An 18,711-nucleotide genomic window follows, 5' to 3' on the forward strand; every position below is an offset into this window, starting at 1 on the left:
TGTATCAGTTGAGAAAGTGTTCAGCTCTGAGGAATGGAAAAATCCACAATAGTATCTTAACCAATTAGGCAGCTTATGTTTCCATAAACGAGAAGTCCAAACAAAGGCAGTCCAAGGCTAGGGCAGCTTCCAAAGAATGTCCTTAATGACCAGGCTTCCTGCCTTTTCCTGCTCCACCATCCTCACATCTCTGCCTTTGGCCTGCTGGTGGAAGGTGGCTGCTAACTCACCAGATATCATGTCCAGCGTTAGATAAGAAAGAGTGCAAAGGACAAAACTCATAGATCTTTGCTTTTCTTTTCCCCTCCCTAAAAATTTGTTAGCATTTCATTGGCCAGCCCTGAATCCCATGGCTACCTCAAACTAAAGAAGAGGCTGAAACTTCAAATACTTACTGTTTCCATAGTAAAAGACATCAGGAAAGAAATGGGTTAAATTTTGTATGGAGTGATGTGGTACTCAATACTTTAATAGCTGCCATAGGACAGAATGTATGTGTATATGTGTATGCATTTTAATTAAATAATTTAATTAAATGTGTACTACATGTGTATTTTTAATTAAATATTCAGTTATCAATATATTTTTTCTCACTAAAAGAGCTCAGGAGGAATACGTTTTGACTCAGTCCTGGGTAGGGGTGCTTGACAGTGCTTAATTTCATGAGCAGTGAAGGTAATAAATGTTATCCCTCTTTTCTATCATGAATATGAATGACGCTCTGAAGGCTGAAAGCAACCTAAAAATTTACGTGAGAAATGAGGCATGCAACATTTTTGAAAATATATTAGCCCAAAGTCTGTATTACTGCATATTTTATACCCTTTTCAATATGCTACAAAAGGTTTGAACCATCAACTGAACGCTGCCAGAGAAGAACAAACAAGAACAAGGATACAAAAATAAATGCTGGGAGTCAAGTTCCCCCAAGACGTTCTTTATGGTTGGAATAATGATGACAGAACTAAGCAGGCTGCTTTCCCTCAGACTCTCCTGATCAGCACTTCTGCAAGCCTGGTTCTCCAGTAAGTTTATCCCAGGTCAAGTGCATAGAAATAGTCATGGAGCAAGTCAGTCCTGGGAAAAGCATTCCACCAACATACTCTACCGCCACTGGCTTCTTTGTAACTTCTTCCATTCCTGAGACCTATCTCTCATTTTGAAAACATACAGAAAGCATGTCTGTTTCAGGACTTTCTGATTGGAAATTAAGCATATGTTTAAGTCTTTTAATCTGAACTTTTTAATGTCCTAATATTTTATATGTATATGTCATGTGATCATTATAACTACTAAAATATTTCACAATCTATAAACTTTTCCCTGTGTTACTGTTATTCTGTAAAATAGTCATATGAAAACATTTATTCTGTTAGGATATTATACATTATCTTAATCCTTTCTATTTTTTTTTTCTTTTTGTACTGAGGATTCAACCCAGGGGATGCTTAATCATTGAGCCACATCTCCAGCCTTTTTTATATTTTATTTAGAGACAGGGACTCGCTGAGTTGCTAAGTGCCTCACAAAGTTGCTGAGGCTTAAACTTGTGACTCTCCTGCCTCAGCCTCCACAGCCACAGAGATTACAGGTGTACACCACCATGCCCAACATGCTTTCTATTTTTAAGGATTTTTAAAAATTCTACAGTGAGCATAAATCATTCCAATAAGGAACAAAAATCAAATTCACTTTTTTTTCTAGAGGCTGTTGTGTTCCAAGGACAGAGCTGAGCCGAGTTTGGACTTGTCAATTGACAATGCATGGGACTTCATGTCTATAGACAAGTACCAACTAAGGATTCGAATCCTGATCCCCAAAAGTCTCATGGTTTAGATACTGAGCAGTGTCAGAGATTCACATAAATCCCCCATCCCTAGACCCCAGTCACGACTATGCATTTGGACAAGAAGTCTGCAGCACCAACACCCCCAACCAACACCACACCAACCCTGGGTCACTAGGGACTGAACTCAGGGCATTTTGGGTGGTAGGTAGGTAGCTACCACAGAGCTCCATTCCCAGTCCAGAGTCTACATTTTCAACAAGTTTTCCGAGAAAGTCTGATACAGATGGTGCTTAGGCTACACCTGCAGAAACATTGCTATATACTGGTCATCTGTTGTTTTTTGGGGGGACACAGTCTGTGCTAACGGTCCATCCTTGGTCCCACTGAGTCTTCCCCTTCACAGTAAATTTGCTTCTCTGTCTGAGAATCATTCCTTCCCTTCCTCATCTTTCAAAGGGTAAACTGAATCCACTTTCCCTCAATCACAAGGAGTTAATAAATTGATACCTTATGTACACTCTTTTTGTTAAAACAAAGTATTCTGTCATAGAGATAACATTTCTTAAATAAGTTTAATTGATGCTTATTATGAATAAGAACAGAGTTATTAAAGAAAGATAAGATTAGTCCCTTCTCTCAAACAGGGATTTCCCAATGAGCTGGCTCCTGTTTGTCTGCCACTGGGTATGAATTCCTTAAACTCACCTTTAGTGGTAAACTACATGGCAAAATTGAATGGTTACATTCTAGAAGCCCCACTTCTTAGCCAACTAAAAGTTCCCAAAGCATTAGTGTTAGAGGAAAGAATGATCTTTTACCATTTTCTTCTAAGAACTTTCTGCATTATTTCCTTCTTCTAACAGTTTTATATTTTCTACTAAAAATCTAAAGAAAAATTTCCTTTGGCATAAGACATATCTGGGGGAACTTTTCCTATAAACCAGCCAGTATTTTTTCTGACTATCAGACAACGTTTCACTAAGATATTATATCTGAGATCTTATCTGAATTTAGGAAAATGAGGTTGCATATTTCAGAGATAATCTGCCAGCTGCGCTTGTGAAAGTGTCATCCAGCCCTTGTAAAGAATAAGAGAGGGTGGTGGGGCAGGGAAGGAGGGGAGAGAGACGTAAAGCAAAACAGAAGAGGAGCAATGACCAACAACCGAATTTTTTAAAGCATCAACTAAATGCCAGCCGTGAAGCTAAGGGCTGTAGTGAGGTATCTCACTCCATCTTCATGACAGCCCTGAGACAGAAGGTCCTTTATAGACTGATTTTACAGAGTGATGAAAACTGAGGTAGAAGAGAGCAAAGAAATGGCCCAAAGTCATATGGTAACTACAAGTCAAACCAAGATGTGACCACACTCTGATTTCAAAGCCCTTGTTCATGCACTTTTGGTGACTCCACTGGAAGATGGGCGCTCAGGCAATGTGCTAGCAGACCTCAGGAGAATACTCTCTCTCATTCCGGCAGCCATCAGATCAACCAGCAAAAGCTGCAGTTGATCAAAAGTTATAGCCCATTGTTTAATTCATTGGAGGGCCTCCAACAGCCTCAGAAATCAGGCAGAATTTAGGAATGTGAGCTCCCTTTCCTTACCAAATCAACCCTTCACAATTCATATGCTATATATCCTCTGCCTATTGATCAATCTACTGCAGCAAGGAAGGTCAGTTCTAAATTTTCTAATAAAACTATCACAATGATTAAAGAGGACCTTATGGCTGTCAGAAAAATATCAAAAATCAGCCTGATGCTCGAGTTGCCTCTATTGACTCATATACTATTTTTTTTTTTTTTTTTGCTACAGGATGAATAGCAAGTACTTAGCTGTGAATTTATATTATTATCATTGTGAAGGCCCAACATTTGGATGTTGTTAATTGCTTGAATGCCTGGGCTAATTAATGCATTTTTTCAGAGGAATAAGTCAGGAACCAGAGTATATGTCTTTATATGAAATGTTTCACTAAGATATTATATCTGAGATCTTATCTGAATTAAGGAAAATGAGTTGCATATTTCAGAGATAATCTGCCAGCTCTGAGGAACAGCCTCACACTGAAGGTTGTCAAATAGTTCCAAGTATTTAGCAAACATCTCATCAGAGAACATCCCAGTATATTAATTTAACAGACCCAGAGTTCTTTTTATCAGAAGGCCATAGAGCATGATGTTTTGCACAATCAAAATCTTATTATCTCAAATCATTATTTGATTTTTTTTTCATTTATGTTCCAATTCATAGGGACATAAGTTTATCAATCACAAAACAATCAACAATAACTAACTACAAAGTAGCTACCGGGCTGTCTAAATATTGTACACTATATCTAGCCTATTAGAGAGCTCAGTAACAAGATTTTCACAAAACACCAACTAAATGTTGATTATTCATATTATTCACCTGATAAGAAGTCCCTTGTTCTTTTTCTTGAAAGGTATTCATGTGAGTGTTCAAAATAAAGCCATCTTCATTTAGATCTATAGAAAGAAATAAAGGTTACACATAGATTGTCAGAAATGACAAGATTTAGGGCTGGGATTTAGCTCAGTATTAGAGCTCTCGCCCAGCACGCACGAGGCCCTGGACACCAACACTGCAAAAAAAACAAACAGAAGCAAAACTACAAGATTTAGGAAGTTTAGGTGCAATTTAATATTAAATGTGTTTTTAGATAGTCTATTTATGAATTTATATTGGCTTGGTCATAAAATTTTCTCTTCTTAAAGGTGTACTATTTTTACAAGAAATAGATCAAAATAAAATCGCGAAATAACAAAATTAAAACTCAAAATGCCACCAACCAGCTGTGTCCTTAAGCGAGCCACAAAATCTTTCGGGGACCTTTTCTCTCTTGGTAATAAAAGGATAGCACACTAGTTACAAAAGCCACTTCAAACTCCAAAATACTATGATTCCCTGCTGTTATCACCTCACCTGTTTCTGTTAAACTAAGCTATCCACCTCTGGCGTTTTGAGCTTCATTAGCTTGGGTCTTCTCGACATGAATTATTTATGTCAAAATTATTCTATGCAGGCTTTAGTGAAAGCTTTGGAATTTGCTTGTAGCTAAATGAAACCTTTTCAAAAATAACAGCAATTCCTTTTCAGACCCTGTACAAAGAGCTTCATTTATTTATATCTGAATTATATAATGTGTTAAAAGAGGAAAAAACCTATGGGTTACTTAATCTGTTTTATTTTACAGATGAGGAGACTGTGACCCACAAAAAAAATCACCTGGCCACCAAACAAGTAAACATTCTCTTCACCTTCATTCCTTTTTACTTGGAATCACTGCTAGAATTTTCCACAATTCCTTTTTGCCCTATTGTGCACTGAAGTGAAGCCTATCCTTCATGCACAGTGAGAACAGAATTTTCCTCAAATTCCCCTTATATGTTTCAGTTAAAACTTAGGTTAAATTCATAGTGTCAGAGTTATTTGCACCAATAACTGAATATTTAAACTCAAAGTCACTATGTTATAGGATTCCAATAGGAGTCTAAATTTTAAGATGAGTTGATTCTGTGACATGGTTCTTTCAAACAAGATATTCTATAATTGGGTCAAGATGCCAAAAGTTGTGATTTTTGCAACCTGTTTTTTTGTTTGTTTCTGCAGTTTCAAAAGACAATATTTCTTCCCTATATTTCTTTCTCTATTTATTTTTGATCCCTTTGAAATGAATTTTGAAGAGTTCCCTCTCAATACATTGCTTTAAGTATGGACAAAGGTAAGTGGCCTTCTGTACTCTAGAATCTGTAATCTCTCTGAGGAAATTGGATGTGATTATGTACAATGAACTTACATGATAATACAAGGTGGTTACAATGAGTGGTTCAGACACAATAGGATGGGATGAGATTATTATGACCTGAGGTACTTATGCAAGAGTCAGGGCCCGCCTGAAAGCTTGAAGAGTATGTATTCTAAGGCAAGGTGGAAGAAAAAGGAAAAATACAAATTCAGCAGTGTTTGTACAAATGCACTGAACACGGGCCTATAGTACAGAACGAGTGGACCATGTTTAAGGGCAGAGATTGAGATTCGTTATTCCAGAGGGCAATTCTGGATATGCTATATGAAGAGAGAGGACCGTGTGGGTAACTGTGGCCAAATTTGAATGGTCCCTGAGTATCAGGTGCAAGAATTTGGAGATCAATGTTGGAAATACAACCATTTGCAAATATTACAGGAAGTGGATTGCTCAAGGAGACAATAGATGTGCTATCATGAGCTAGAGGGCCAATTCACCAGCTGAAAGGTTGTCATGGCTTTCCACTCTCTGAATGAACTCTCCTAAGACTTTGGGTCCAGGATTTTCAGTTTCCCTCATGTTTTTCAAACAAGTATGAATATGTGGATTTTAATGTAAAAATTTCTGAGTTTTAAAATAATCAAATGGCCACCAACAAACTTGTCTTCGGAATAAATTCAATGATAGAATTACCAGTTTTCACTCCTGCTATAGAAAACTGGGGCCTGTTAGGGTTTGGGACTAAGGCTGAACACCAGGATAATTGCATTTTATGAAGATTAACCATAATGTGTGTTGTCAAATTTCCAAAATATTTCCCCATAAAGATAGCATTTTTAACCACAGGAGTAGTCTGCGTCTAAAGAGTGACAAAGAGCAATAGTTAAATTAGGCAATGTGCAGATGGAGTTTTCTAAAGATGACCACAAACATATCTCTTCTGCAGTGTGACCTGTCACTACTCCATCAAGAAATGGAGTTCGAGTCTCCTCTGATTGATTTTAGGCTAAACTTAGTGCCTCACTAGTGACAGTAGAATGTGGTAGAAGTGACGCTTTGTGACATCCAAGGCTAGGTTAGAAGAAGACTTATTCTTTCTGTCTTATCTCTTAAAGTGCTCATTTCCCAACACTTTTGCCCTTGTTGTGGAATGAAACTTTTTTTCTGTTGCTTCTTCTTGAAACTTAACCATTAGACCCAGAGAAGTTGAAGTCATATGGAGAGGCCACATATAGATTCTCCAGATGAGTGTCCAAGCTGAGCCCAGTCCATCCCAGATCAAGTGCCAGACAGGTAAGTGAAGAAGCCTCTATATGATCATTCACCAAACTGTTAATGTCTTCCCAGTCATTCAAGTCCTCCCAAATGAAGTCCCAGACATCATATCAAGAAGCACTGCTCTCACTGAATTCCTGATATCTGTCTGAATTTCATGAGCCTTAAAAACAGTGTTTTAAACCACTAAATATTAGCGTGGTTTGTTTTGAGCAACAGATCACCAGAACAAGCATGAACTGCATAGTGGATCATAAACATCTGTATGCATAGGAATGCACCATCCCACATAAAAATCGATACTCAAATTTTCCCTCTAATGAATATGCAGAAAAATAAACTGGATGAGTTAAAGAAAACTATCTTTATTTATAATTAACTTCTAGGTAATTCTAATAGGGATACATCTGACTATAATAATTTTCAAATAGGGAACTATAATCCTAAGAATTCATGTAAATAATTTAAGGATCCAAGATTCAAGATTTATTTGTACAAAAAACAGGATCTCTAAGTGCTGCCATTATTGAATTCAGAAGATCTTCCTTGGAAGTGTAAGAGCTGCCTCCCATGCAGGTAGCCTTTGCTCAGGGAGTTCATTCAGCCATCATAAGTGGACATTCAGTTGTGAAATAGCTCTTCTCTCTGCCATTCCTCTTATAGTGCAGTCTAGTCAGAGTTGAAGTGCCTGCTCTTTCAAAACATTTTCTTTATTTTTTTTTTAAATTAAATGTGTAGGGTTGGAGGTGTAGCTTAGTCATAGAACACTAACACATGCAAGGTCCTGGGTTTGATTCCCAGCAGTGCCAAAAAAAGATAAAGAAAAAGAAAAGTGTGCTACCAAAATATTATCCAGAATAGTAAATACATTTGTGACTTTGTTCATTGTCTTAAAATGAGGGTATTAGGAATCAGACCCCCCAAACAAAAGAAGCAGTAGGAGGAAGAAGAGGAGGAAGAGAAAAGAATTAATGAGGTCTTAAAAATCAAGCCAAAAATATTTACATGCTTATTTCAAAGAGGCTGGCCAAATATTGATATTGAGTAAAATTCAGGACAGAATGAAGGTTTCAAACCATAGCATTCACATGATAGAAGGCCCTAAGAATATCACTGTTCTCCCCATGGGTTTTCTTTTGAGAATGAAATTTACAAGATCATATGTAAAGAGGATTTATTTTTAAAGTAATTCTGTAGTAGTGTGAATGGAGTTAACACTGCTTTTACTACTAACCATGGTTTCCTGTCCTTATTTCTTATTCCTTTATTTCCTTTACATGCTTTTTTTTCCCAAATGCTTATATGGAAGAGTTTATCATAGTCATATTGACTATAAAATCAACTACATGCCCAAATGCTTTGATTCCTTTTCATTATTTTTAAAAATATTGCTTTGCTTTTATTCTTTGTAATTTTTGGTATGAAGTAGGAAAACCTTGTTCTTGAATCTATCTTTATGTAAATTCCAACTTGATCTTCAGTAAACTCCAATTCATAGTTTTCAAAAGTTTGTTTTTCTCAGTTTTCTTTTATAAAACAAAAGCCAAAATAAATTAGAAACTTTAGAATTGAAATCAATTTACAAAACAATGAATATTATCCCTGTTTACAATGCTGAAATATAATTAACATAAATTAGAGATTAATTTGCCTTGACACCTAAGCTATTTGAGTTTTTTTTTAAGTGGCAAAGTCCTGAGCAATATATTTACCCTATATTTATTTTACAGAGGTAATCTCTTACTACAATGCATGTAGGTTTAAACAAAATTCTTCTTAGAAAAAGGAAATGGACAAAATAAAAAAAGAATATTAGGCTTCTGCCACTCAACTTACTCTTTGCTCTGCCAGATATTGCATAGCCGTGTTGTGGAGCTATGTGAATATCTGTAAGGATTAAAAGGACAGGCACAGATCCTCTGCTAAATAGAGCCTATGCAAGTTTTGCATCAAATCCCAATACTCTTTAGGGGTACATGCTATTAATAGAATGAGTGTCATGTAGAAATACCATTTTGAAATTTTGGACTTTGAGGTTGTAAGGTTTCTTAAGACTTAATGTTTCTACTACCATTATTTTCTCTATATATTTTCTTCTTCTATTTTATTGTGGCTGTCTTTATAATTTCATCATTAGTGTTCAGTAAAAATCAGGGGCTATAGATGATAACAATGATAACAACAACAATGCACTTTCCCATCTTCATGTCACTAGATTCCAGACTGCCTATCCTCAGGCACAGTAAACCATTCCTAAGTAATTATGCAACTAACTGCTAAAAAGTACTATTTAAAATGAGGAAGAAATATTATGGGTTGATATGTAGGGCACTAATTGCTAAGAAATACTCTGAGACATCCAAATGAAGCTACTACACCCATAAAATTTGAGCCCACAACTTGTGGTTCTCCCTCCCCCACTAAATTTCTCCCTTCAATTTATAATGTCACCGACAGCCTTGGTCTCAGGCCATCAACTCTTCCCAGCACAGCATTAATCCCTAGGTAATGTCCTGTGACTCAACTGCTACTGCTGAAATGTGGGCTGAATTTCTTGGTCACACACACACACACACACACACACACACACACACACACACACACATCCTGAATGTACATGAACACTCAAAAACCTGAGAAATAGCAAAGCTGGGAAGTATTCTGTAAAAGCTTTCTAGTGTTTTTCTTCTTCTTCTTCTTCGTCTTTGACAAGGAAAAGACCATCAATCAGAAGCACCTCATCTGAGGTCAAGATCCTTTGCTGTTTTGTCAGAGTAACTATAACAGAATTACCTGCCCATTACTACTAAATGTAAAAAGTAAAACAAAGCCAGCATTTCTTACAATGGCAATTGTAGAAAATTGAATACTTAAAGAAAGTTATGGCAAATTTCTTAATTAAAAATAATATATAATACAGTTATAGCTTCATTAACCATAAATCATCAAAAAATAATAATTTAAATTATAACACGTGCTTGTTAGAGGGAAGGATAAATGGATGGATAGGCGGATGAATAGACAAAATGACAGATAAATGGATGAATGTTTGACTGAGTCAGACGAATGCCAGTTATATAGATGAATATAACTGGCATTCATCAGAAGACAGAATCCAATGAAAACATGATACCATTAAAACATTCCCTTTGTAGTAATTAAAAGAAAATATTTCCTAAAATCCTGAAATGTTTAACTCACTTATTACAGAGAAATTTTTAAATCTTTAATTAAAATCACTTGCCAAATGTTACTTAACCTTGGATAAAATTGAAATATTTCAAAGGAAAAGTATTATTTTCATAAATAATGGATTTATAAACCTAAGAGCTTGGTGGAAAACTAAAGTGAAAAAAATCTTAACCGAATATAGAATCAAACAAGTATTAAGGTCCTAACTGCAAAAATACATTAAAATTCCCTTTGTCTCAAAATATTAAAAAATATTTTTAGTTAAACATCAACAACTTTTAAATTATTGAAACCTTGTATTACTGGTCATTTCTTGTTTCAATAACCTTGGGAGGAATACTAAATAGACCAACTTTTTACAGTTTTGTTTATCTTTGTGAACTCATGGGTAGGATCTGGAAGGTCCTCCAAAGTCTCATGTGTTAAAGGTCCCAGTGCAGCCATGTTCAGAGGTGGGACTTTCGGGAAATTATCGGATCTTAAGAACTCTGATCCCATCAATGGATGATCATTGGTGGTTGCATGGATTACTGGGTGGTAGTGAAAATGAGGCATTAGGGCATGGTTGGAGGAAGTATGTCAGTGGAGGAATCCCCTGGATGGGTGTTTGCCGCAGTCTGGCTGGGCACAAAATCACGAGCCACCACACACCTTGTAGATTCAAACAGCAACTCTTTATTCTCGAACTGTCACCGACACTCTACACACACATTCTGGGGAAATCCAGGCTTCCACTCGGCTCTGCATCCCAAAATACTCTCTGAATCCCATGAGAACTCAAAGGGGTGTTTTCTTGTTTGACCCCTTTTTCCTTTCTCTGTACTTCCTGGCTGTCATGAGCTGACACGCTTTTCCTTGTCAGGCCCTTCCACCATGATGTTCTGCCTCTCCTCAGGCCCAAAGCAATGAGACCAGTCAACATGGACTGAAACCTCCTAGGAAGCTGTGAGACAAAATAATTCTGTCCTCCTCTAAGTTGTTTTTCTCAGGTATTTGTCACAGTGATGAAAATCTGACTAGCATAAATATTTATCTTCCCAAAGTTAGGTAATTTTAATTATGAAGTCATCTATTATTAATAAATTATTCTATACCTGACTGCTAATTTCCTCCTCATGGGAATTTTTAAATTATGAAATGGCATAATTTTACATTAATAATCAATGTTATTTCTCCTAAATTAATTTTTAGAATGTCAATATAATGACTATTAAATATATTGCTATCTTTAAAGGGTTTTTCTATTTGCTGATTTTTAATGAATTTTAAAATTATTTTGGACATTAAAGATTTTCAAATATTACTTGTAATTGGTTCTTTGCTTTTTGCTACAACAGGAAACTTAGATTTTACTTCCTTTTTATATGTCTATCTATGTGACTGCATGTATATAACCATATATATATATATATATATATATATATATGCACATAAATATACATAAATATGCCATTTATATATAGAGAGAGATCTCAACAAGTTCTAATACTACTCATGCTATCTTATTTGTTTTTCCTTTGTAAGTGGACCACAATGCCCTATTTAATGGTGAGAGATGTAAATTTTTCTTACCTGCCCTTTAAACTACTTTGGAAAAAATGAAAAGTCAGCTGAAATAAATTTAGCAATTACCTTTTAGCTGACAGGGCCTTCTGATGTGGGAATTATTCTCAGCCTTGCTGGGTTCCTGCCAGATTGTGTCATTCACAGTTTTTCCTTCTAAAGTAAAGCAGAAGATTAGTTAGCAAAATTCATGGTAATATCTATTGAGTAAGTATAAGAAATATTCAAAACCATTTCAGCACATGGTTGTAACCTGCTAAGTGATACGTTAAAAGAACTCTGTAGCCCATTCTGGAGAGTTCTAGTCTCTGATGGAAAGCCCCAGATGACCTGTGGACTGTTCATATAAGGACTCACGCATGTGTGGTCCAATGCTATTATACAAGTACTTCTTGCTAGATCATATTGCATTATTCTTTGGAGTAATTTTCTTAAATTCATTACCATTTTTTACATAAGTTTAAAATATCCCCACCCTCCACATTTCCCAACATGTTTAACAAAATTCTAAGTATGTAAAGAGAACACTGAGTTATGATAATTTCATGAAACTGTAAAATACTTGAGCAGAAGGATCATGATTTGCTTAGCCTGGTCCCTTTCAACATCTAAAGTACCTAAAGCAAGGCCTGGACATGTAAGAACTGCAGCAGATGAAGAACTAGAGTCTCCTCTCATCTCTTTGCCAAAGATTATGTGTTATATTTTTAAGTAATTATAAGCAAAGTATGAAGACAAATTCAGTATACTGTGTTATTTCTAAAGTCACTATTTGCTTTCATGTTTTGATTATAGAAAACGCATATGATCACCAAGAATTGCTAAGATGGAAACATCCCTGATCTTGTATGTGTAAATAGAATAGATGACCCTGAGAATGATCTTGATGGAAAATTAAATTTCACCTTACTTTCTTTTATGTAACACCACACCCTATTCAAACCAGATCTGCTACTGAAAATATTTAACTACTAATGCCCACAGGATGCGAACGAATTAGATAAAGCACAGTCTCTATCAATGCCAGGGCTGGAAGAACATCAAACCTGATTAAAGTGCAGATATCTTTGGAATATGCACGTGTTGAGGATGATCACCCTAATCAGATTGAGCTTTTCAGATCCTATCAGGAAATCAGTTTGGAAAAGAAGGAAATGGGGATGGACACCAGACTCATAGGCTCTGTGGGAAAAAAGGAAAGGAGAAAGGGTTCCCCATAGGTGTGACACACTGCACTAAAAAATGAATTCTTGACTGTGTAATCCAGATGTTTTGCCGTTGTGAATTTAGAATGACTGGCTCCCTATATTCTTTAAAGGAAGGAGGGAGATGACCCATTAACTCTCTAAAAGTTATTAATAGAATTACATTTTTACTTTAGAATTAAAATGCAAATCAAACCAATTGCCCTTATTATTACTATGGATGTTATAATAGTCGAAACTAAAGGGACATCCTGGTGTGTGAAACGCAGTAGAAAAGTCTTTTGCAACTAAAACTATATTCAGCTTCATTTTTATTTGCTTCTATATTCAAAGATATGAAGGATCTCTAACAGGTCACTTTGACCATGGGCCAACCAAAGCAAATGTGGAGAGCTGGAAGATAACCAACTAATAAACCATCAAAGAGAGTCCTTCTAAATATAAAAGGAAATTATTCCAAATAAATCAATGATTTCTTTATTTTAGTCTTAAAATTAGAATAAAATTTTTAAAAATTCTATTGAATTCAAGACAACTCAAGATGACTTCCACTAATCATGTATTATTGCTTTACGGCAGTAGCAGAAAAAAAATAAAGTTTAAGGAAACAGAATACAACATTCATATAGGTAATCTTATGAATCACTAACCAAATATTTTATTTTCAGATGTACATCTCCGGAATGTCCTAGAAGAATAAGAGAAACACACATTTAAATCTATATTTAATATATAAGATTTTAATTAAACAAGCTAGAATGTGTGCAATGCCTTTGAGAGAAGAATTAAATTCTACCTCTGAGGTCTAACTCCAGTTTTGAACTTTCTTGACCCTAAGTGCAAATTATTGTTAACACAAATATAATTTTGACCTGGAATTTTTCATGCAATATGAAGAAACTAACATTCATAAAACCTGAAAAAGAAAATGGTGGACCATTTCTACATAAACTGAGCAGGTAATGGAAGAAAGTTTTTTTCCTAGATATAGTCTCTCTCAGTATCTGCAGGGGATTGGTTCCTGGACTCCCTAAACCCTACTGCAGATATCAAAATGTGTCAAAGTTTAGGTCACTTATATAAAATGATATAGTATTTCCATGTAACCTGTATGCATCGTTCTGTATATTTTAAATCATCTTCAGATTATTTATAATATCTAATACAATATAAATTCTATCTAAATAGTTGTTGAACAGTTTGTCGAGGGAATCTTGATAAGAATTCTATGTTCAGCACAGGCACAATTTTGAAAGTATTTTCAATCTGCAGTTGATTAAATCCACAGATATGGAACTTGTGACTACAGGGGACAGACTATAATTCTATTTAATATAAAAAGAATGCTGCAAAATGATAGAGTTATTATGTAATCCCTCAAAAACAAATGGATATGGGAAATAATCACCAATTGCTTCTCAAACTTTTAGTTAAAAGACTGATGGGCAACATTGTGCTGGATGGATCACCCTGATAAAGTCTGTACCCACAGTACCACCATCATAAGAACAGAGGTTATAAAATGTGGTTGATAATGCAATGCAACAGGAAGCTCACAGTCCCTAAAGACCTGCTTTTAAATATATATGCTTATCAAACTTGAATATTATCACATCTTGAGAGTTAATTAAAATTTACAAGAAACACAGTATATAGGAAATGACATTTAAAAAAACTATAACAAGGATTCAATCAGCAAAATTTTAAAAATAAAAAAAAATTCCTCCAGACATGCAACAAATAAAAACATAAATTAAGAGACATGAAGCAAAGGCAATGTATGGAGCTTATTTGGATCCTGACTCAAACCATCTATGTAAACCACTGAAGGCTGATAGAGAAACTTAAACATTGGCTGTGTATTTGGTGAGATGATGTTATTTTCCTTATTTTGTTCTGGTGGTATTTTGATTATACTTTTCAAAAAATAGCTCTTTTTTTACAACAGAATATATTGAAATTTGAAATTATATGGCTGCTATCTGCTTTATTAAAAATAAATAAATAAAAACAAAACAGTGGAAATAGGGGTGGGGTTGTAAAATGAGTTAAGCCAAAATAAGATCGACAGAAGTTGTTCAAACTTGGCAATGTGAGTTCATCATTATCTCCTCCTCTGTATGTGATGAAAATTTTCCATAATACAATGTTTTAAAACAGAAAGTATAAGACTGTACTTTCTCGACTTTGTTAATAGATTCATGCATGAATGAACATACTCACATCCTATGCACATAACTACCCTTGTTAGAGCATCAGATTTCCACTACTGATATTCGGTAGTCACTAAACTAAAGCCAAATTTACTTGCTCTTAAAAAAAAAAAAAAAAAAAAAAAAAAAAAAGCTTCAGGTTGTAAGCAAAAACCTTTATATGTAAGTTTCTTTCCTACTTAACAATTTTGATGCCAAATGCTTAGGCCATCTCTTGGCTAAAAGCTACTTATGCTGTAACAAAATGAGGTAGGTATGTAAAGGCATGCAATGTTATTCCTTTCAGGAATAACAATTGAGGAACTCAAAAGAGTCTTTGATTTTGTTCTAACTGGTTAGAGTCTGAGGAGCACCTCAGACTCTAACCAGTTAGAATTAGTAGATTCTTTTGTTGGAAAAAGCATAATTTGGTCAGTCTCAGGCACCTTCCCTTTAATTTATCTTCCACCTGCCCCTTGATGCTTTGGTATCCTCTAATCTGTGAACGCATTAATCATAAGCCAACAACTGCAATTTTGTTTAAGTGTTTGATCTAGAATTAGTGAGTTGCTTATCCATGGGTAAACAGTCTAGGTAGGTTGGTCTTGAAGACTGAGAAGGGCACTGCCAAAGCCAGTTTTTTACTTGATTAAACTCATGCTTAAAATGCTAATGTTGCAGATTAAGTACTTTGAGACTGGCAAAATACAACTCCCCCTGCCTGGCAGGCACCTTGCACTGTGAATTGTCTGTGGATTCATGAGTTAAGCCAAATGCATGGAGTTTGTTTGAATCTCAACTTCTCAGCTGGAAGAATGCTTTGAGCAGGAAAGGGAGGAAAGAATGTGGAATACAGAGCACATGGGCTAGGAGAAGGCAAGGGCTGTGGAGAAAGAGGACACCCAGAGAATCTCACCCAGTTCACAATTTGGTCTCAGACCAAGACACAAGGAAGCTTAATTTTCTGTATCCTCAGCAACTGATCTGGAAGTTTCCGGCTAAACCAGTTTCCTGCCCCTGTGTATTTCTTGCATACTAGTTAACATTCTGTTGCCTGGTGCCACATGTGTATGTCACGTCCTCTGGCAGCTCTGTGTGCTGAGTGTAAAGCCGGGCCTGACCTAAATAACCCAAAACTCTGAAAACACACTCGTACTTGGATTAGATGAACTCTTTAGAAGATTAGTAGGCCACCAATAGACACATGTTTTCAACTAGGCTCCCAATTTAATCTGAGCCTAGTTTAAACATTTTTTTCTTCTGAAAATTTAATTTTCACATCCCTGTCTACAGAAATGGCATAACACAGTTTTCTTATGCAATCGTATAAACAGAAATGGTTTCTGAGTTATACACACCCAGATCTGCACAGGACAGTAAAAAAATAATAATAATAAAAAATAAAAAAATAGTCACATTCCACTTAATAGGACTAAGAGAACATAAAATTTACAAAGTAAATTTGACTTACTTTCTCTTTTTTGGTTCTTCATTGTCAGAATTAGAAACTTCCTGTAAAATAAATAAAGAAAAATAAAACCACTTTAAGAAATCAGAAAGAATTCAAACAGTGCTCAGCGTGGTGGTGTAAATCAAGCGCAGCTCATTTTGTCTTACCTAATAAAATGATGAGTGTTTTCCCCTTTTTCAGTAATGTGTCACAGAGATTTTTATTTGTTTTCTTCTTTCACCTTTGCAACTTTAAGAATGTTAGGGTATTTTCCCTATTAACTAAAGTTTATACCTCATTCTAAGCTCTTTCCAGTTAAACAAAAACAAAAAACATAACTGGTCTTTTAAATCAAAGCATGTAATTAAATCCTCACAACTTCAGATCACCAAAACCAAGGGGAGAGATGAATGCCAGAGTATGCTAATTGCTTTATATAGTATCTTTTCTTTTTTCTTTTTTTTCCTTTTTTTTGCAGTTCTGGTGATCCAACCCAGAGGTCTCTCACTTACTAGCCAAGGGCTGCATCACCAAGCTACACCATCAGCCTGGTACCTTCTTTTGCCAATGAGGGAAAGTAGTTTATTACAATACCCTATGGATGTTGAAATCATCTGTGATTCATCTGACCTTTCTCTTCAGAGCAACTGAACGGTTTGCAAAATCCCTTACACATTTAGGGGAAGAATATGTCACCATATTTTCCACCATCCTCGAAAGAGCTAAAATTCCCCCCAGGCCTCTTTGAGAACCCCTCAGATTCTCTTTTGTTCATCCCATCCTTCATTCAAAAAATGTGTACTGAACTTGTGCTGCATTATAGACAGCAGATCATGTTCTGGGAAGTTTGATCTGTTTGATATGGTAGAAATTTGCATACTGTACTAAAAAAATTGGAACAATATTCCATGTAGTGGGAATAAGAAATACAAAGCTACAAAGAATGGTGAAAGAAAATCAGGAAAAGAGAAGTTGGTAGGAGGGAAGAATAGAAGGTCACTGGATTAGACAAGGGAGAATGAAGGGAAGAGAGGCAGATGGGAATAGGAAAGACAGTAGAATAAATTAGACATGATTTTCCTAGGTTCATACCCGACCAGTGTAACTCTACATTATGTACAAGCACAAGAATGGGAAGTTATACTCCATGTATGTGTGATATGTCAAAATGCATTCTACTGTCATGTGTAACTAAAAAGAACAAATAAAAAAATTATTTAAAAAGTAAAGTTGGTTCTGTTACTCAAATGCTTAATGGTATCAGCCTGTGAGCGTCAAATCAGAATCTTTCCCCAGCATAGTGATTGAGGAGGTCATTCCTCCAACCCGTACTGTATTTCTTGTTGAGCAATCAGAGGATAAATTTGAATATCTTGGGCTTTTTTTTTTTTTTCAGTTTTTGAGCAGTGCTTTACTGAAAGTGAATAATGAAACAAATTCTCCACCTTATGGAAAAGTTTTGACAAGTTTGAAATCTGTGTGCATTACCCAGGGAGGACATCTAGTAGCAGAGTAGAGTGTATATAAGGATGTGAGAGTTAGGAACTAAGACCTGTGGAGAGCTGAGACATCAGCAGGCTTCTGAGGAGTTAATGGTCTAACTGACCACACCTTAAATTCTCTGGGCTTTGTAATCATGTGTCCTAAAAGTAACCAATTTCTATCCACGGTGGTTTTTTATGAAATTCTTCAGGTCTAGATGTTGCCAAGCCTCAGTCTGGAAGCTGATTGTGTTTCTTTCACCAAGATCAGCAGACACACAAGCTTAAGCAGTTTAGGAATGGTCATCAGGAGAGAAGCATGGACATTCCCCTTTGTAGCCACGTTTTCTGTCCTATATATCTGGAATTCTCCAGGAAGGGGCAAACTCCTTATTTATACCACCTATGCTTCCTGGGCCAAATATATCTCAATGGTCAGAATCCACTATCCCAAAACTCAATCATTTGCTCTATGGGTTTAGATTGCTCTCTTGAGATTACAAATCTTGCAATTTTTAAAATAGATTCTTCCTTTTGTGAGAATAGAAAGGGATCGAGTCTAGAGTTAGCCAGTACAAAAGGTGACTCTACTAAAAGGAAAAATGGAAAATAGTAGATACATCTTACATTTTTAAATTTGAACCACCGTATTTTTAAATCAGCTTATCAGCTTATTATATCAGTATTTCATTGTGTTCTTTTTTTCTCTCAAACCGATTCATTCCAGATGGCTCACAAAATTCATGTGCAGTTGAGCCTGGAATGCTTGAACTCAGAGCGACGGTGTATTTATTA

General features: G+C 35.6%; 1 protein-coding gene across 3 annotated transcripts in view; it reads right to left on the reverse strand.

Moving 5' to 3' along the window:
• The window catches only part of Samsn1 (SAM domain, SH3 domain and nuclear localization signals 1), a 143,565-nt gene that overhangs the window by 103,526 nt on the left and 21,328 nt on the right, over positions 1-18,711 (reverse strand). For 2 of the 3 annotated variants that reach the window (XM_078044466.1, XM_078044467.1), the window contains exons 3-6: positions 16,457-16,497; positions 13,444-13,481; positions 11,658-11,744; positions 4,202-4,278 (exon numbers count right to left, since the gene is read on the reverse strand). In XM_078044466.1, coding sequence (XP_077900592.1) covers positions 4,202-4,278; positions 11,658-11,744; positions 13,444-13,481; positions 16,457-16,497 — 243 coding nt within the window. Of the gene's footprint in view, positions 1-4,201; positions 4,279-11,657; positions 11,745-13,443; positions 13,482-16,456; positions 16,498-18,711 lie in introns of those variants that run through there. The other variant, XM_005324307.5, reaches the window with a different exon arrangement.

This window comes from Ictidomys tridecemlineatus, chromosome 3, assembly GCF_052094955.1.
Source record: "Ictidomys tridecemlineatus isolate mIctTri1 chromosome 3, mIctTri1.hap1, whole genome shotgun sequence".
In the NCBI taxonomy this organism is placed as follows: Eukaryota; Metazoa; Chordata; class Mammalia; order Rodentia; family Sciuridae; genus Ictidomys; species Ictidomys tridecemlineatus.